Raw genomic sequence first — 20,595 nt, 5'->3', positions numbered from 1 at the left:
ATTCAATTTTATGTCTTTCACATAAATAAAATGCCTCTTGTACGCCGAGAAATTTTAGTCTGAAAAGTGGAGAGGGTTCTCTGTCAAAAGACCTCTCAGAGGACTGGAAATTATTTACCACCTTTTAAGTGTGAGGAAATCCCCTCTTACAGCAGGTAAGGCCTGATCCAAAGTCTATGGGAAGACTCCCTTTGATTTCAATGTGCTTAGGATCATGTCCATAATGCTCAAGGCAAGTTGTGCTTCCAGAAATCTCCTTTGGCAGCAGTCTGAGGAATTTTAAAGTTGTTTCTTCCCTACTTGTATTTTTTTTTTTCCAGTTTAATCGCCCAAACAAGTTGTAAGTGGCTCCAGTCCCTCTCTTTGTAGTCACAGCTGAGGGAGTTTAGAGGCATGGGAGTGATCTGAAAGTATGTGGGGTATTCCCAGAGCTGGCAGTAATAGGTAACCCATGGAATGATGACTAGCTCTGTGAGCTGCAGGCTGAGGTGTCTGGCTGGACTGTGGGAGGGGGGATATTTTATTTTCGGATCAGAATAGGGCCCCTGATCAGACTGCCACCCCTCCCATTTAATCATTCAAGAGTCTTGGTTCAGCACTGCCCTGCAGCTTTGCATAGTCACATGGGTCCGCATCAAAAACTGTTTTATACCTTTTTTCTAAATGACCGCATAAAGGCAAAGGGGAAGGCCCAAGGGCTTATCTTGCCCCAGACCAGTACCTTCAAACATTAGCTCCTTCCTTATGTTCTTTTCCGCTCTGTGATCCTCATCCAGTTCCACTGAGCTCACCAAGAATGTTTCCGCTTTCCAGTTTATTACTGAACCTTTTTGAATCCTTAGGGCCTGAGGTTTTGGAGAAAACAGGAACTTTGCTGTCAGCTTGCTTCCCCCTTTTGTAGAAGCTAGCTGAAAAGCCACACTTTTTTAATTATTATTTTGGTTTAAGGCCAAATTGGTTCCAAATTCTAAATTGACTGACCTGAACTCAATCCTTCAAGTCTGTGTGACTACCACTAGGCATGTCTTCTCCCTCCCAGACCCATCAGTCTGGGACTTCAGACACCCCTCCCCCCCAACCATGGAGGGCATCCTACATGCAGGCCCCAAGCCCAAAGGCATTGGATTCAGATGTCCCCTGGTCAAGCTTGCTGTTAGCCAAAAGGCTGAAGGAGCAAGCCAAGGGGAAAGCACAAATGTGGTTCCCCATTACCACAAAATTGTGCGGTCAAGTTTCCCACGTTTGGAAAACTCAGAGGAGGCAATCTGCCTATAGGCAGGCCTGGCCCTAGGAAGACCTGCTTATCATGGTATCCCCCCCTGACATGGACAGTGTGTCCTGGCTGATTCCGGTCTCTCCCTAGGGTTGCCAACTCTGTTTGAATCGATTCTGTTTGAATCGATGCCAATGTGCCTGGGTGCTGGTGTATATTAGTTATGGATTATGGTGCCTGGACTTTACATCAAGAAGGCAAATTACTATGACATTTTAAGAACCCATTGGACTACTCTTTATATCGGGTTCAGGAATACAGGTTGTAAAATAATTTGTTTGCAAATATTTTATTTGATCTAATAAAAGATGTCACTTATTCCACAAGTTTTGGTTCCTAAATTGGATTCAACATTTAATATTTATTTCAATGAGTACCCTTTCATTTATCTCCTGGGTAACTCTCAGCACCTGGTGATTTTTTCTATCTAATTCCTGGAGATTATATCTCCATATCTCTCCCCCATGTTCCCTATGTTAAGGGGCCATTTTCAGAGCCTGCTTCTCAGCAGGCTCCATCTCCAGCCATATCCAGCCCCCAAGGGTGCTTAGCACATTGAAATGGAGGCCTTTAGAGAGAGAGTGTCACACCGGGTCACAGATAGGGAAACAGAGAACTAGCTACTAAGTTGGATATTAGGAAAAACATTCTTGCTAGGAGGGCAGTGAAACACTGGTTACCTAGCAAGGAGGTGGAATCTCCATCCTTGCTTTGGGGGGCTGTATGGACAGTGCCGTACAGGCTTCACTGCAGCCACTGGCTCTGCCGTCCAGCTGCTCGCCCCCCTCTCTGTCCCACGCTCTGCAATCTGTCCACTTTCCACCTGCCCCCCGGCCCTGCACAGGCTGATATGTCCAGGGCCCCACATGCCCCTAGGGATGGCTCTGTGTGGCCATGTTGGTCTAAGGACATAGGCTGACAAGGTTCTTTAGGGAAAACTGAAATGCAACCCTGAATTTCTTTCAGGCACCCTATCCTACCTTATTATGACTCTAATAGTCTGCCCAGTTTCACCGAGTTGTTTGTGCTTAGGCCAGGAGGAGAAGTTAAGAGATGCACGTGTCAGCAGTTCCTCCTCCTTGCATTTTTTTTTTTGGATCCATTTTTAACATTTGTTCATGACCCTTTCATATATTCTTGCCATCCACATTTGGGTTGATGAACACTATCCTAGATGACCCCTGAGGTCCCTCCCAACCCTCATCTATTATGATCCAATGGTACTTCCAAGTCCAGGCTGGGCAGAGGACGAAGTGTGCTCCTCTGCCCCTGCAAAGGCAGGTCCTTGGGTGCCTGCCCTTCAGCAAATGCATCATCACAGTCTCACCAGAGCTGGGATTACCACCTAAGAACTGCTGTCCAGAGGGTTTTTCCATCTATTGACCCCTCTGTGCATTGCACATTCACCCCCTGAGCGTGGCGGTGTGCCCCCTGCAAAAAGGCACAAATGACACTAGTGGCAGTGCCTGCAGGCGGTCTGCAGGTAGTTGCTGACCACCCATCGGCGCTTGCCACCCACAGTGCTGCAGCCACCCATGGGAGCTCCCCGCTTGCCGCCACCACCACACTCCCGCCTGTGGGAGCTCCCTGTGCCCACCCGCACCCTTGGGGGCACACGGCACTCATGCCTCTGTGAAATCCTCTGAAATATGAACTTGCATTTCTACCCAGGAGAGCTTTTACAGTCTTTCCTCCCATGCCTAATGAAGGGTGTAAACTTGCAATTAAAGGGTTTGTGTTTTTTTGTTTGCAAAAATCTTGTCGGTCTAATAAAAGAGAGACGCTTGCTGGTCTAAGGAAAGATCCCACCACCGTCCACGAGCCCTGACTGCTTTTGCCCTTCAGCAAGGCCGGTGTCTGAGCTGAGCCACTTGACCCGAGTGCAAGCCTTAATCCTTCTGGCTGCGCTGCGGGAGGGAGCTGCTGCCTTGGGGGCGGGGGGGGAGGTTGGAAAGGGCTGAAAGTTTAGCAAGTTCTGCAAATAACTTCGCATCACAATAGCCCAGTAAGAGCCCCCCCGCGCTTTTCCTGCTCATAAACGCCTCCTTTCAAGCCTGCGGCTGGGCAGGGCTCCAAAGGTGCCGCCGCCGCCGCTCCAAGTTAGCTGTAAATTGCACAACTTCCAGCGCCGCGCTACGCTCCGGGACTAGCAAGGAGGTGGCAGGAGCCGGGGCCCTGCGTGGTGCGGCTCCGGCCCGGGGGCGACCATGGCTCCCTTCGGCAGGAGCGTGCTCAAAGCCCGGCACCCGGCCAGGTACAGCGGAGGAGGGGCCGGCGGGTGCTCATGCCCCCTGTTTGCTGGGGAACAGTTTGAAACTTGTTCCCCCCGCCCTTTGAAACTTCCCGAGCTGGATGAGCTGGAGGGAGGGTTTGCACCAGCGCCTCCGCTGCCCTCTGCAGCTGCCTGAAGGCTGCCCCCGGATAGAGACCCCCCCCGTGCTGGTGCACTGGACTTTCTCCCGCTCCAGTTCTTCGGCCGAAGCAGCGGTGGGTCTCCGGGCTTGATTCCCCCCTCCCGCGGCATATTTTTGGCGGAAGCTGTATCCGGTGCCCGAAGTTTTGGAGCCTGCCGGCTTGGCTAGCGCCCCCCGCGCTCCTGGCGGCGCGGGCGTTTCGGGGGGGTGGCTGCGCAAAGTTGGGGTGGAAAAGCGGAGTCGCCTTTCGGGGGGTGCATCCTCTCCCCTCCCGTCCTCCTACTTGCTTCTGCATGCCAGCTGCATGTGCTGCGAAGGGAGCGAAAACGGCCTGGTATGAAATTATGCGATTATTTTTAAGTGCTGGTATGGTACGGGGAAGTTTCCTTGGAGTTGAGCTGGTGTTTTAGCCCTTCTGGGACTTTGCGGTGACTCAAGAAGTCTAATACTGCTTTAGAGCTAGACGCTGATTATAGAAGGCACAAGGATCTGTTTGTGTTTGGCTTTTCTGCCCCCCCCCCTTTTATATGATCCTGCTATTGCCCTTTCGATTTTATTTGGGATGACTTGTTTTTATAGAGAACAGGATTGGGCCCCCACTTGTTGTGTTTGTGGTTCCTTCCCCCCACAAAGTGTAGCTTAGGGATGAATTCCCCCCCCCCATTTGTTCTATTAGATGGGGATTGTTTGGGAACTTGATCTAAACCACCCCAGTATTTGCAAGTGCACTTTTATAATGCTTAAGCGAGCCTATGCTTAGGGCTTCCAGCAATGCTGATGTGCTATCTTGAACATCAGATTAAAGTGACCTGAAACGAGCTTTTCCTACTATTTAAACAACTACGTTGCATTGCCATCAAGCTGGTTACAACTAACGCCAGAATTATGCTTCCTTTCCATTCAACCATAAGTTTTGTTTCCCTCTTGGAGACTTGAAACGTATCCTTTGCACTAATTGCATCAGTCTAACCAAGTCTGTTGCTGGGAAGTTCTAGGTAGAAGGAAGGTCAGTATGAAATTTTTTTTAAAGCAAATCAAAAGTTGCAAGGGACTTCTGAATGGTGAGGAAGTCTCTTTTTCTGTGTTATCCCTGTAATTGGACCATTCATTCCAAAATACCTTGTGAGCAGCAAAGAGAAGCAGTATTTTATGGTGGCGGGAATGAAGGGATGTCAGAGTCATGTAAATTAAGCAAAGAGACAAACAACTAAATATGCAATTTTTTTTCCCTCGAGTCTACTTTTATTCCATTCCCAAATCCCAGAAGTTAAGTGACTGTTTTTGCTTTTGGTATAAAATTTGTGATTGAGATTTTTAAGGTCTGTTCCCAGAGGTGATAAATGGATCTTGTAACTCAAGTATAATGTCATGGCCTCCAGATATTTGCTTTCTTACTGCAGTTACCTTTTTTGCAAGCTTATTTCAAAATTTGTCCCCAATAAAGCTTACTTAACTTTCTAAGTGAAGGTAGTCTGGGGGTTATAGCAGCAGATTGGGACTTCTGGCACATTATTGGTTGGCTGTGCCTTAGTTTGCCTATCTATTGTTCTACCTCGCTGTATTGTTGTGTGACTTATTCTCCGTACAGTTTTTTTTGCAAACCAAAATTGTTCTATAAGTGCAAATAATTGTTCATTGAGGACTTTTTTTCTATTTAGCATTTCACCTTTTAACTCTGCAGAGTTGGCAAGTGAGGAGGAGAATTAGTATGTCATAGATAAAGGAAAGGTGAAGGTGAGCAGTCAGGTGAGGAGACAAAAGGCGATCAATACAAGAACCAGAATTCAGCTGAAGAAGTAGGACTTTTGTGCTTGGAGTACAGAGCTTCTCATTTTAGTGGTGATTTAGTGTAGGTAGTAATTCCCTTTCTGTTTTGGTAGTGGTTGGGAGTAAGTACTGGAGCACTGCCTAGAGGCATCAGTCAAGAATTATAGTCTTATTTTGTGCTAGATACATGCATCCATGTAATAAAAAGACCATTTACAGTGCCATAGCAAGGAAGCTTGGTGCCTGGGGCAAGCCCGCAGTGGCAGTCTACCCTTACACTGTGCAGGGCGCAGACACCCCCATGCTTACCCCCGGGGTGCATGCAATGGTGGGAACCACCTCCCCTTCCCTGTGGCTCCTAGACAAGCTGCTTGTGGCTCCGTCCTGCACACCACCCCAGCTGGGTAGAGCCTGCCCCAGTCTCAGCCCCACTCTTCCCTCACTGGGGGGCCTTGATCTGCCCCCCTACATGCCCCTTCCCTTTCCCCACCGCCTCCCCCACAACAGATTCACCAGCTGGACGCTGCTCTCCAAGCTCCTGGGCTGGCCGTGTGCATGCTGCGGTCACGCACATGCACACGGCATTTGTTGGCGCAATTATCGGCCACTTCGGCCACATTTTTTGGAAATATTTATAACAAGATATTGACTTGCAGCTCACCTTTTGGCTCCCCTTTGCTTAAGCACCCAGGGCAGTTGCCCTGCTTGCCCTCCCCTTGCTATGGTATTGACCTTTTTATATTCCAGAGATTAAATTTACAGTTAAAAAAAGAATCTGTAGTCTGCAGAAATCTCTGGATGAGTGTTAAACTAAGAAGGAACCTGCCTCCTGTGCCACTGAGGTGTGTATGGGGCATGAGACTACTTCAGGACCATAAAGCCTCTCCTGAAGCAGCTGCCTTGGATAAAGAGAGGTACAGTCTGTTCCCTTCTCTTGGGCTACTGAAATGAATCCTGTTCAGAGCTTCTGGTTTAGCTGCCTCATAAATCCCCTTTCAGCATTATTCTGGCTGCAGAGGAACTACGGTAATTGTCACCAAAAGCTGTCCCTATTATACTTTCTTGGGAAATCCCTGGGCTCAAATGTGCCTGCATGCTCTCTGCTCTGTTTGTGGGGAGGTTAAAAGGAGCCGTCTACTCTGCTCGGGTTTCCTGTGTAGCAGTTGGGAGTAATTATTGTTCCTGGAACACATGAGCACTTGTTCCATTTGCCCTCTCTGGCACAAGACGCCTCAAAGATGGCAGAGCTGTGCCTTGCGCATGTCCTGGCTGGAACCGCGCAAAGAAAGTTTGATGCACTTTGTAAAAAAAGTAAAGCAGCAGACACTTTTCCTCCCCTCATTGCAGGAGCAAAACTGCAAAGTCAAGCCTAAATGGCATGGTTGAACCCAAAAGATTTATTTGCAGGCAACTCTTTTAAAGATGCTGACTTTGCGGGTACTGAAATGCAATGCTGTGAGGAGCTAGATTATATGCGTGTGGCAGGGAATATTCTAACTCTTTACGGATAATGTATAGCATCGACCTAACAAAGTTTGCAGAAGCAAAACATCTCCCTGTTCAGAAATTACCAATGTTTAACAAAACTAAGTCATGCAGGAACTTAGCCTCATTTATTTAATTTTTTTATTTTTACCAGGACTAAGGCTCCATGTTGCCTAGGGGCCAGATTTTTAAAGATAATTAGGTGCTTAAAGATGATAGGCAGACAAGGTTCTTTGGGTAAATCTGATTATTTACCTTGTCTGCCTATGCCCTTAGACCAACACGGCTACAACCTACACCCCTGAAATAAAGATAATGGGCAACTCCTGGCATTTTTCAAAACAACTCTTATTGAAATACTTTTTAATCTGTCCCTCCATTTTAAATATGGATCTTAAGCTCATGAATCACTTAACCTGTCCAGGGTGCCCTGGAGCATGCTCCACTTTGCCCGTTCCTGTTCATATGTTTAAACCTGAGAATGAGTCAGTGAGGCCACTTTGGGGACATCCCTGGTTGTTTTTCTTAAGATCTCTTGGGACCCCTCCCACTGAACTGTGGGAGGAGGCCCTTACATTAACCTCAATGGGACATTTCTGTGTTTGAAACCTATGGGAATGGATGGGCAGGGCATGCTCAAGGGCATCCTTACTGGCACACGCTGCCACTAATGGCATGAACATAGCCTTAGGTGCTTTTGAAACTTGCATTCATGGGCTTCAGTGGTCTCTCACTCCCGTAACTCTCCCTGCAATGCTGGGCCTATCCTGCTAGGCTCAAAGGGCATTTATACACATGTTTTTGTCCCACAATGTGTACAAATGCCCATCTTGTACTAAAATGCTAGACCGTTTGCTGTTCACTATCCTGGCCTTCTGTAATTATCTCAATCATAAAACAAAGATTCTCTCCTTTTAAATCTAATTCTTCTTTGGTGAATCCAGAACCTGGATTTTTTTCATGCACCCTATCCTAGTTTATTATGACTTCAGTAGTTTGCCTGGTTCCACTGAGTTGTTTGTGCTTAGGCGAGGAAAGGGGAAAGTTAAGAGGTGCAGGTGTCAGCAGTTATTCACCCTCACCTTTGCAGTTTTAGGCCTGCTAAGCTCAAATAGCAGAAGCAAAACATTTTTGAAACAGCCAGCACAACTCCTATCATTACAGTGGTACATTTACCATGATTATTTGCATGCTTTATGTACAGCACACAAGCAGGCATGATGTATAATGATCAAGTGTTATTATTGCAAATCTGGTTTTAGTTATACATATTAATATTTATTACTGTTGTTCTCCCCTTATGATCTCTTCCACTTCCATGACTCATTCTCAGCCCTGCATCCATATGATTGATTATGCAGGCAAAGCTAATTTTATCTTTGCCTTGATCCCTGATTAGCTCACTGATGGGCTCGGATGTGGAAATGGAAAGGGGCCAACCACTCGCCCTACTTGGAGTGGTTCTGCATTCAGCAAGACTATGGTTGATGAGTGATTTAAGCTGAAGATTTTGTCTAAGCCATACCTCTTTGATACTAATCCTAAATTTTTATATGGCTAGGAGCTAGGACATGGGTTCTTTTCCTACTCTGGGTGGGGGCAGAGGGCTGGAAGCAGTGCATCCTGGGATGGTTGAAGATTACAGTTTGCTTGTTTTATCTCTATGGAGCAGACTGAAGTTACCTTAACATGAACTAGGTAGCATAGCCCAGAGTTAACCTTTGCCCAAAGTGGTATAACACAAGTTGACAAGCTTGAGAGTGCACATGCTTGCATTTCAAGTGCCTTTAGTATGAGCTGACATGTAACTTCACCCTCAGAGGCTGTGTTCCCACATGCAGGCATGTGTGATTTGTGGCACTACAAACTGCTTCCATGAAACCTTAAAACATGCCCCATGCTGCAAATTTGCAGCACAGAGACCAAACTTGCTAGCAAAAAGCAGTTGGATAGTGTGCGCTAGAACAAATGGAGGCTTGGTCCTTCAGGGAGACACTTTGGTTGTCAGCGAGAGCATCACTCTGTCATTTGTACCCCAGCTGCTCCAGCACACCGGGAGTCGAGGTGAGCTGGGCAAGAGCAGTTTGCCAAAAGGGGAACACAGTGTCCTGCAACAAAGTGCATGCGCAGAAGCACACACTGCAGCACAAAATAGAGGCACAAACTTATGCCATTATTATTTGTTTTACTGCAGGTGTATGCCCCTGCACATCTGGATGTGGATGTGGTCACCAGCCTATGGGTGGTGTCACATGTTCAACTTAATACTTGATTAATTGATTCTGCTCCACATTCCAATTAGAAGGCTCCAGTGTCGCCTCAGTGTCGAATGAGCTTTAGATAAAGCATTTTGTGGCCGTTTTGAAATGCTGTGGGGCTTAATACATGTGACATTGAGCCATTTTAATTAGAGTGGCTCTGGGAACTGTTCTAAAATTGCCTCTCCCATCCCTGAGCATGTGTATAGGCAGTCACTGAGGGCAGTTAAAATGCAAGCAATCCCATATTCAGTCATTTTATCATGTGAGCTTCTGGCACTGCAAAGTAATTTTTTTTCAGGTGAGGGTTATTTCCTAACGGTATTCCAGTGATTTGCAGCTCTTGCAAATGAATGTGTGACAGGGCCCTACTGTATGCCGTTTTCCTACCACCTGTCCAATACATTTGGAAATTGGTGTGTGGTCAGGTAGAGAAGATGTAGCACTAAAGAGGAAGTTCAAGTTCACTTCTAGAAATGGAAAAATGTTCAGAGTCCTGGAGTGGTACGGTTTTTTGATTTATTTTTTGCCTACAACTAAGTGCAAGTTATAGTGTTCCAGTACCAAAGAAAGCCCCCTAAACTCATATAGTATAATTTATTTAGTGGTACAGCTTTTCGCTTTGTCCCGAGGATAGATGTGGTGGCAAACGTTTTGAGTAATCTCTGTACATATATGCTCATTTCACTTTCAGGAATAGGTATTTATCTGGTAAAACACTAACCTTATTTCTAAAGAGTTAATATTCTACTACTCTAAGAGGGCAGACAGCAATTTCATTCCTCTGCAGTAAATGAAATGACTAATAGACTTGCGTGTAATACTACACCATCTGGAGAAAGAGCAATACTTAAGTTAACTTGAAGCTAATATGAAACACTAATATCTTGTCCTTTCAGGCTGAGAAAATACACTTCAAATGAAGAAAAATGTTTTCAGTAAAAGGCAATTCCTGTTGGTAAATAATGACTTCACATGTATGGACAGGAAAAAGAGATCGAATATGTTACATGTATATGGCAACACATGTGATCCTATGCATTAAATATAGAACCCAATCCTATTTACCTTTATGTGCGTAAGTGGCACATAACAACATCAGGGCAGTTTTAGTCACTTTATTTATTTATATGATGCCTCCCCCAGAAAAGACTCGTGGTAGCTTACAATTAAAAACGAGCTAAATTGTAAAAATAAATCAAATATTAGATTTATATGTAATAAACAGCAGCTGTGTTGTTATGCTCACCTTGTGCTTCCCAAAATGATGTTTTATGGCCACATAGTCTCCAAGGCATCATAGGCGTGCAGAGTTATGTGTAACTCTGTGCACGTGTCCCAATTTATTATTTGGAAAAATTTTATGACTGAGCAGCCTCCTCCCTTTTACCCCAGTAGCCTAGTGATTATGGGCCTGGCTAGAGAGTGGGAAAACCCTGGTTTTGTGTCTTCGACAGGTTTTCTGCAACTTGAATCTAATTGAATATAGTAGGTAAAAAGCAGTGAGAGAATTTCTGTCTTTATGAGCAGGTTCTCTCTTCCAGGGCAGTTGGCTCAGTCACCACTCGTGCTGGCTTTTTTTTCCTCCTGGCCCCATGTATCTTCTCTTATTAACTGTCTTATGAGCTTACTTCAAGAGGAGACTAGAGCATGCTCTGGATCATAGTTTCTCAATCTGTGGTACGTGTACCCCTGGGGGTATGGGAGAACCAGGCAGGGGGTATGTGGGTACCCCAACACACTCTCTCGCCCTCTCGCAGTGCTTTAAATCCCCCAGTAATAATTTGGCATGCCATGCTTTGCTGCTCCTAGCTTTGGGCAACATCATCTCTAGCCCAGGTACATACTTGAGTTGTGTACCCTTGGTGTAAAAGGTGGCAACCCTATCCACACCACATCAGACATCTCTTGTATCACAGCCTTATATACGCCACCCTTCTACAATATAGGATGTGTTAGTCTGTAAATATAAAATCCCCTGGAAAATTGAGTGCTGGGGTACTTATTAAAATGCCCAGAAGTTAGGGGGTACTTAACAAGTTGAGAAACAGTGCTCTGGATGATGCCTAGGTCATGGCCTGGTGGGTGTTGCTGTTAGTATGCAGATGCATATTCAAATCCTTTCCCTGGGTAGGTGCCCTAACCACAAACCTGTCTGTCTGAAAAATAGAGTGCTACCCTCTTCCTTCTCAGCCTCACTTCCGACAGTTTTGCATGTACCTGGATGAGCCTATTTGGCCGCAGGTGGAAACAGAATCTAAAAGCCTCATTGCTGCCAGAAGTGGCACTTCAGTGGCTATGTAAGTGCCACTTAGGCCTGTAAAGGTAAAATAGAATTCGACCCATACTAATTTCAGTAAGGGCATTAGATTTTTTTCACTGGTGGGATGGATTTTTTGTTTTCTGGTCCCTGTAAAAGTCAGTGCTAATCATAATGCTAAAACCCATAGAACTTTCTGCACACGTGTACTTAGATCAGGGCTGGCAACCTATGGCCTACAGGCAGGATCCAGCCCACAAAGAGGTTGACTCTGGCTTGTGAATGTGTGGTTCTGTGGGCAAAAGGAACCAATTTAAAGGGGGTCACATTCAAGTGATAACTTAAAGCTTTCTGCCCTGTTCCCTCGCTGAATTTATCACTCCCTGTTGGCATTTGCCATGGTTTTTTGTCAACAGAGTGGATCACAGAGCAGGGAGGTAATCTGAGCAGCAGGAGTTTTTGGTCGTGGGTGGGTGACTAGCAGCACCTGAGTCTCAAACATACTCTGCTGCTCTAAAAGGCTGTCAACCCCTGATGTGGACTGGTTTATATTGTACCAGTGATTATCAACCTTTTGGGTGATGTTTCTTTTTTTATTTATACTGCTGTGGACTCTTAATTCCACATTATAGATCATGCAGAAAGTAGCATTTGTGTCACTGCAATCATGCTGTGCCCTGTCCAGTGACCGAAGCAGTATTGTAAAGTTCTTAATTTTTTTCTCTCCCCCTGCCCTCCCACCCCTCCCACCTGCCCTTTCCTTCTATTCGCCCTTTCTCTTCTGCTTTCCCAGTCCTTTCTCTCTGGTATCTGATAGAAGCTTGTAGCATATAGTACTGCACATAATGCCCATTTGACAAACACTATTTTGCTCGAACTCTTACTTTGTTTGTATCAGATCTACATGTTGAGTAATAATAGTTTACAAAATATATGTAGGTGTTTTATAGTTTTTGAACATTAGATTTGCAAACATCAAAATCATAAATCCTGTACAAACAGAGCATGTCTACATGTGCAATATGCAACTGAATAAACACTGGTGCAGTTTGTTCCAGGGTAAATTAATTCCAACGTCACTGTCTACATGTGCGCTTAAGCACAGTAATTTACTCTGTCACTGGATAGTACCTGTGTCTGATGGGAATATCTGACGGTGCTGTCAATTAGTCTACGCAGGCCCAATTGCTGTACATGTACAGACCGTGACACTGCTTAGTAAATTAGTCTGTTGCACAGTAAAGCGCACATGTAGATGCACCCACAGTAATTAATTCTTGCAAATTCTTTGAATGGTAAGTAGGTAAATATTGATTTAATGGTGGTATTTTCTGGAAACGGAGGCAAGAAGTTAAGTGATCTCTCCGAGACTACAAACCTAATTAGTTAGAACTAGAATTGGAAAGCAAGACTTTTTCCAAGTCCAGATGACTTGACTGAATTGTTTTTAACTATTCTTACTATTATTATGTGGTTTCTAGGAACCCTAATAAAATTTCAAGTCCCCATTGTAGTGTTAGGCATGATGCAACAGGTGAACCAAACAGGTTTTAGAAAAAGACATTGGCCAATAGACTAGCTTTGCAGCAAAATAGACATCTCAGCTTATTGCTTGCTCAATTAAGGCCAAGCCATGCTCTTTCGGAGCATCTGTATTTTAAAACCTACAGTTCAATGTAAGTCTCAAGTGAGGAAGTAGCCATAATATGGATAAATAATGTATTACTCTTCCTTTCTGCTTGCCCAGCTCATATCTGGCTTTATTTATCCTGGTGTTCCAGTTCCATGTCATTCTTTTTCAGCAATGACTATCAAAAGTTGAGTGAAATTTGTCACAAAAATTGACAAACAGAAGCAGTAACGTCCAATACAACCTGTGAAATGTCAGAATCACTGGCATTTGTAGCACAACTAATGAATTTTCCACTTTTTTTGTATGAGAGATGTAAAAGTTGTGGCCGAGAGGAATTCAGACCTGTAATCTTTGAAAGGTTTCAGTTTTACAGGTATTCCATTTAAAGGGGGAAAGGTAAAAGGTGCTTTGAACCTAATTCCTGTTAGAATGTTTCCAGTTAAGTGACCCAAATCACTAGACCCTTTTTTGAATATTTTTTTTTTGCTTATATAAAGGATGGGCAAGGGATCAGGAAACGTATTGAAGTCACGGTAATGAAGGTGATTTGGTTTGTGACTTTGGACAGTTGACAAGCAGGCTGACCTTCACTTTCCTGCTCTTAAAATTTGGTGGTGATAGTTAAATGTGTAACTAGGCAATGTTTGTGAAGTTGTGCAAAATATAAAAAGGCTTGGCAGTAAGAGAGGTGTGACTGGGATGTGGGAGTTCCTTGTTCCCCGTCTGGCTCAGTTCTGTAAATCACTCTCTTATGTGTATCCGCACATACAAGGGTGAAACCACAGCTGGCTGTTTTCATTTTCACATGCTTCATTGAGAATGTTTCAGACATCTGAAGGCTCACATCACAGTGTTCTCCACTATTAGCTTTAAATGTTAACTTGCTCAGAAGGAAAAAAGGTAAAATGGGCACATGGTTCTAATATTTTACGTGGCGGTTTTGTTAGGTGAGCGTATAGAGAAGAAATGAACTTAGGGCCAGCTGTGTTCAAATCAAAATGTGAGGTCTTCACTTTCAAGAACAAGTTCCTTCAATAATTACGTTAAGTAATAAAACTAACTACTAATGACACTGAAATTCTGGTGCTGTGTGGGCTAGGGACAGACAGTCAAAGCCAGAGCCTGAAATGAATGGAGCTTTGCAGGTTAGTCTAACCTGCCTAGGTTGAACCAGTTTGTAACAGGGCAGACATGCCTCAGTCCAGAGAGAAATGTGGGCACATGCCGGTAGTTGCTCAGGCCAGGAGCTGGGGGGTACTAGAGCACGCCCTTGGTTGCAGGAAAGTGTGCCGGGGGGGCATGGCCAATCTGGGCTGAACTGGCCAGAGAGGGTTTAATTCCCCCCTCCCTGTCCCACCGGCAGGGACCTAAGCTGGGTCTGCTGAGTGCTCCTGCCTTGCCGCTGCAGCAGCGGGGCACCATGGCCCCTGAGGCAGAGGGGGGCAAGGAGGAGGGTTAGTTTTCCCTCCTACCCTCACTGGCAGCCAAGTCTGGGCTGAAGCAGAGAGCCCAGCCCAGAGAGCATGCTGGGATGTTGGGGGTGTCTGGTTTAAACCAGCAAGGGGTCTGGAACAGATATTGCATAAACCGGTTTGAGCCAAATCAGTTGAAATCAGATACTACATTCAACCAGATTTATCTCAAACCAGTTTTGGCCATTTTGAAATGGGTTTATGTGCACTGAACTTCTGTTCCGTTAGAGGTTTAAACCAGTTTCTCATTGCTTAAACTGGTTTGTGTGTAATGTCTGTCCCTAGCCATGAAGAAAAGGAAGCACCCCAGGGTTTTTGACTTAACCTCCTGCCTGTGGCAGGGGACCGGACTTGATTTTTCCAGGTCCCTTCCAGTCCATTGATTGTATGATAACTTTTTACAGGGTGTTCTTTGGCATACGTTTGAAATGTTCCTTATTTCAACAGATCGGTCATTGGGTTCTTCCTAGTTACCTATGCAAAATAGAGATTTGGTGTCTACTGATTTTTATTGTTGAAAATTGTTTACATCAGAACTAAGGACGCATTTAACTGGGCTTAGACAGGCTCATTTATGCTAGAGGAATTCACTTCGTTGCATTTTAAGCTATCTACAGGAATACTTTAAGTTCTTGGCATACATCTGGACTCTAGATGATTGAAAGACCTAGTCTTTGGTGCTTAGTTATCTTAAATACAAAGGTGAGATACCAACTTGTTTAATGCTAAGGTACAAAAACAGTATTGAAATCCACACCAGTTTCATATGTTCAGCAATCAGTTATATTACTAATATTAGAATAGCATTAGAAAAAAGTTGTCTTCTTTCTAAGGTGTGAAATTTTGCTATGAATTAGTTATACTAGTTAGATTCATGTCTATTTTTTAGTTTCAAAATTGGGAATCTGATTTCCTTGCTGTCTGTGTTCTCTCCACCTTTATACTTCTGTTTATGCCTTCTTAAATTTATTGAGTTACAGATCACTATAGTGGAAAAAATGTACTCATCTTTCATGACAGGGATACTATATTTATTCTGCTACCTTTTTATTTTTTTAATAAAAGGAGAAAAGACTGGCAAAAGGGTTGTATTAAATGTGAGGGGAAAAATATTTTTTTGTGCAGGGATAAAAACGGCATTTTAAAAATATTATCATCAGTTGAGTAAATACAATTTTCTGATCGCTATAGATGTATCTACTCTTTCCAGCTTTAAGAGTCCAGTGACCTCCATGGAATTGAATCCTTAAATTAACTTTTTCTAGGGAGTCAAAGATTGAAGGGCTCTGCCCTCAGGCATTGAGTCTGCAATTTGTTCTTTGTTGAAAGATCCCTTTACCCATGTGGAATAAGTTGCAGGACAAGCCTTAATTTGCTTTTGCCAAACTTTTCCAGGGCCAACATAACCATATTTCTATATAGTGCTGATTTCCCCCATGAAAGTAATTGTATTCAAAACAGTGTGCAAGGCACTACTTTGACAATTCATTTTCATGGCTCATTTACCAAAGGAAATGATCAGATTCTGCTTACTGATCAAAGAGGGGTTAATACTATTTATAAGCTAATATAAATAGCAGTGAAAACCAAACATGATCATTTACTTATCAGCTTACCAGTGATAAAGCTAAGCTGCTGCTTTCTCGTTTCCAAAGGAATCCATTACTTCATGGGAAGATGTAGAATCCTGTAAAGGGGGGTGCAGATGGTGAGGTGCATCATATGAAAATGGTACACATTTTCTCAGTTTAGAATAAACTAGAAGCTTTACAAATAGACTAGTGGCCTGGGACTATATCAAAGCAAAATCTAATACAAGGTCATTGGAATGAGTTGGGGACAAGCTGAAGTCAATTGATTCCCTGGACATGTCTACACATGCAAGCTTGTGCACTTGCAGCAGCTTAAATAGAAGCAGTACAAATTTGAGCCAGGGCTTTTTGCCTCCGCACACGTGTTCAGACATGCACTTTGGTGTGGAGCAAATTGTGCCACTTGGGGGAAAACAACCCTGCCTGGCTTCTCCCAGATCTGCAGCCAGGGGGAGCTAGAGCCTGTCCTGGCCCCAGCAGTATAAAAAGCTGCCCTGTCCTGGCCCCAGCAGTATAAAAAGCTGCCCTGTCCTGGCCCCAGCAGTACAAAAAGCTGCCCTGGCAGGTAGCTCAGGGCTACTCACTTTCAGGAGCTTCTTGGACCCAGCCAGTTAGTACCTGGGGACACTACCCCTTGTGCCAGCTGAACTGCTGAAGCAGCCCTGAGAGTTCCCTGCACCCTTTCCTCACTGCAGCAGTCTGGCAGTGGGTGATGGTGCCTGGCTGTGACCTGCTTTGCACCTGCCAGACCTGGATGGGGACTGCACAGTCAGTAGAGGCATCTGCCCCTCTGGGCCAGCTGCCAGTGTGCTGTGGCTGCAGGGTTGGCCTCTGTGCAGCACTACTGCCGTGTGTGCCCCTGCCTGGCATCTGGGTAGCCTGAAAGGTGTTCTGGTGTGGTGGCCTGTTTTGAACTGCCAAAGCATGTTCTCCTGGCCCCAACTGGCCTCGAAGTCAGCTATCTTCAGTTGAATCCAAGGTGCCAGCTCTGAGCAGGCAGGGTCCTGCCACTGGCCTCTGTAGCAGGAATTCTGGTGTTCCCTATTGGAAAACTGAAAAATCCCTGATTTAAAAATAAATAAATAAAGAAAAATCCTAAAGTCACTTCGTAAAATACCCCCATGTTCCTCCACAATTAAATTAAAAGACTCTCTATCTATCTATCTGTCTAAAGAGAGAAACAGACATTGCCCAACTGATTGCTGTTTTATTAATATATTTACAGTGTTAAAGTGGGGGGGTGCTTGGGGCAGGCGGGAGGTGGGGCTGGGTGGGGAATGAATGGGGGGGGCTTGGGGGCCAGGCAGGAGGTGGGGTCAAGTGGGGCAGGGATCAGGTGGAGGCTCAGGGGGGCAGATAGGGATGGGTGGGGGTCGTCCCCCCCAACCCCTTACTTGCCTGCACTGGAGCCTGAGTCTAGCTCTCTCCTGCTGGCATGCTGCCTGCCCTTCATGCTTCCTGGTCTACAAAGTTGTGCTCATACATGTGTGAGTTCATAAATGTCTAGGTTTCTATGCCTATGGAAGGCTACTGCAAGACTAGGCAAGGAGTAGTTGCATACTTGACTTTGTTTCCTTTTTATTTTTAAATCTTAAGAAATTATAAAAAAAAAAAAAAAAAAAAAAAAAAAAAAAGTCCTATAGTACCAGGACTTTGAGGTTGTGAAATCTACTAATCAAGTTAGGAAATTACCACTGGTATAGAATGACTATAAGACATTCCTGTTTGGTTATCTGTCTATTCTTTCCCATTGAAGCTGCACCCACGTGTATAAATTAAATACTTCATATATTCAGTGTCCCTTAGAGACTTCAGTGTTTAGAAAATTCTCTGGGAGTGAGGATACCTGGCTTCCTGTCCTGTTCCACTGAAGTGTTTAAAACCTAACATCTGTTTTTACTTTATCTCCAGTCTGACTGTCCCAGGCTGTGACATTAAAAAAAATAAATAACTTGCAGTAGCTGTGATTGTCCTGGGGAAAAAGTGTCATCTCAGATACTTCATAGGTATTTAAAGTGGGAGGATGGCCTTATGTGTGTAGGATCCCAGGGAAAAAGGATCTGTTTGCCAAGAAATCTGAGGTCTGTTTTTAGCTGAAGTTTTGCATGTCAAGAACAGCCTGAGCCGTAGGGATTGAAGGAGACCACCCTGATATCGCTCTATTGCCTCATAGTTATGTCATCTTCTAAGAGATTAAAAATCTGGGTTCAGACCTGGAAGGGGGGGTGGGGAAACAAGGGCTTTGAACCTAGGTCTCTTATTTCCACACCCCCCCCCCCCAAAAAAAAAGGGGGCAGTAACTGCTTAATGTGTAAAAGGGAAGAGGGCATTATCTTCTCCTCTAGGTCTCTTGAACAGATTTGGATTTCCCCAAAACAAAGCCTTTCTTTCTGGGAACCTACAGAAGTGCAAACCTATTGTCCCACTTCAGGTACTGGTAGCTAAAAACAGATACTGTGTTTATCCTGGTTCTGATTGTATTGGGCTTTGATTTAAAATAAGCAGGGAAGGAAGGGGTGTGGAGGGAGGAGAGATGCACAGGCCTTTAAACAAACTGTTTGAATGTAGTCAACTCAAATTAGCCCCAATTGTGCCAGGGAAAAAGTGTTATCTTGGTACTTAAAAGTGAGATGGGAGGCTTGTGTATATCTATAGCACAACAAAAGGCTGTGTTGCAGATGAGGCACAAGCAGAAATCCAATGTCTGTTTTTAGCCTGTGAAGTACCCAGATAACTCAAATTAGACCTTGAGGAGGTGGGAGGAGGCTGTTAATTACCAGTCAACCTGCATGTGTAAATGACTGTCTCCTTTCTCATTTTGATGGTACTCAAGGCCTAGGACAACCTTTAAACCTTTAAACCTGGGATAAACCCACCTGACATCTGTTTTTAGCATAAGGTATTAATTAGTGTCTAACTCCAGAGGATGATTCGCTATTGTGACTCCTAAGTGGTGATACTCTCCTTATAGTCAGATGCACAATTCCTTGAAGGGGAAGCTATACTTTTAATCTTCTCTCTTCTCTTAACATCTCCTATTTGCTAGTTTTAAGTGACTTTTTAGGCATGACAGTGTATACTGTGTGTGATCATGTAACTAAAGACCATATCAAATTGCATATTCACAAGGGACTCAAGTTGGGCAACTTTAATATTGACATTTCCCAGCTTTTCAGTGCTTGACTTTGCAACCTTGACAACAGTCTTGCAGTGTGGCCTTTTTGTATAGTATATTTATATGCTCACCTTTACATTTATGTATATTTTATATCCTATATTCCAAATCAGTTAAAAATAGCAATAACCAAGTGTTCTTTTAAAGTCAGAGATTGTGGTTAGGTCTGGGTCATGACAGCTTGGTAGGGACCTCTAAATAAGTGTTTTCCTTCAAAAATCACAAGGCACTGTTCCCTTGAGGGAAAGGAAAATGTGTTCACTCAACTGTCACCACTTAATCCCTTCAACTGATAAATGTCTTGTTAAAGTAAACTTTCTCTTGGCTCTCCATCTGTGAGGTTGATGGCAAGTTAGAGGCACCTGAACTGCCTTCCTGTTAAGGATTCTCACCAGCAGTGCCTGCAAAGATATTTTTATATTCCATGTGCTGATATAACGTTGGATTTTGATGTTAATAAGGTTGACTATATTTTAAAGACATATTAATCAGCTTGCTGTCCACTCAGTGTCCAGCCACTTCTGAATCTTTCCCTGGATGCTCAGCTTGATTCCTAGCATGTGCAATCCATGTTTTCATAAGCCTTTCATTGTCTGAGTAGGTTGAAACACACTCTTCTCTTGACTTTTTATTTTTTCTGACACCTTCCCAGATGTGTAAACTTGGGCACAGGGCCTCAAACAGTGTGGACGCCCAGAGTTTGAAGGCCATTTCTTTAGGTGCATGTGATAGAGTACTTTACCTGATCAACACATCAAAGAGCTACTCAACACAGCTCACAAAGACGCTCTTATGGACCCAGAGGGACATCCGTCCATCTTCAGCTCTGTGCAAAAATGACATTTATTTCTTACCTATGGGGACTTTTTACCATCTTGTGCCATCTAAACTTTTCCCAGAGCCTGACGAAGGGAGTTTGATCCTGAAAGCTTGTGGGATAGGACAGTGGGTTTCTTTGCCATTTTCCATTTGGTCTAATAAAAGGTATCATTTTGGACCCAAGAGTTCTAGTTTCTTGTATGCGATAGAGTAAGTAAGCAGACACACATGGCTTGTAACAATTACAAAAAAATCTTTACTTTGTCTTACAGAAATAGTCAATAGAATTCTTTTAAATCTCCGAGTCCTTCAGGCTTTCTGTATTTTATGACCCAGCATTTTTGAGACCCAAAAGAGATCTTTGGTTTCCTTTTGGGGGAAGGGAGGGGGGAATTTCACACTCCAAACCCACATCTGTTCTAGCAATGAGTATGGCCTTTGTTGTGA

At 44.2% G+C, this 20,595-nt stretch overlaps 1 protein-coding gene across 3 annotated transcripts in view; it reads left to right on the top strand.

The window, feature by feature from the left end:
* Window positions 1-3,338: 3,338 nt before the first annotated feature.
* RASSF9 (Ras association domain family member 9) overlaps window positions 3,339-20,595 on the top strand; it is a 38,688-nt gene continuing 21,431 nt past the window's right edge. The window contains exon 1 of one of the 3 annotated variants that reach the window (XM_090042639.1): window positions 3,339-3,527. In XM_090042639.1, the coding sequence (XP_089898765.1) occupies window positions 3,481-3,527 (47 nt within the window). In that variant the 5' untranslated portion in view covers window positions 3,339-3,480. The other 2 variants (XM_090042640.1, XM_090042641.1) reach the window with 2 other exon arrangements.

The sequence above is a fragment of the Crocodylus siamensis genome, chromosome 4, assembly GCF_052110815.1.
Source record: "Crocodylus siamensis isolate JL-2025a chromosome 4, ASM5211081v1, whole genome shotgun sequence".
NCBI lineage: Eukaryota > Metazoa > Chordata > Crocodylia > Crocodylidae > Crocodylus > Crocodylus siamensis.
Note: the sequence above shows the minus strand (reverse complement) of the source record. Positions and strands in the feature narration are given on the sequence as shown.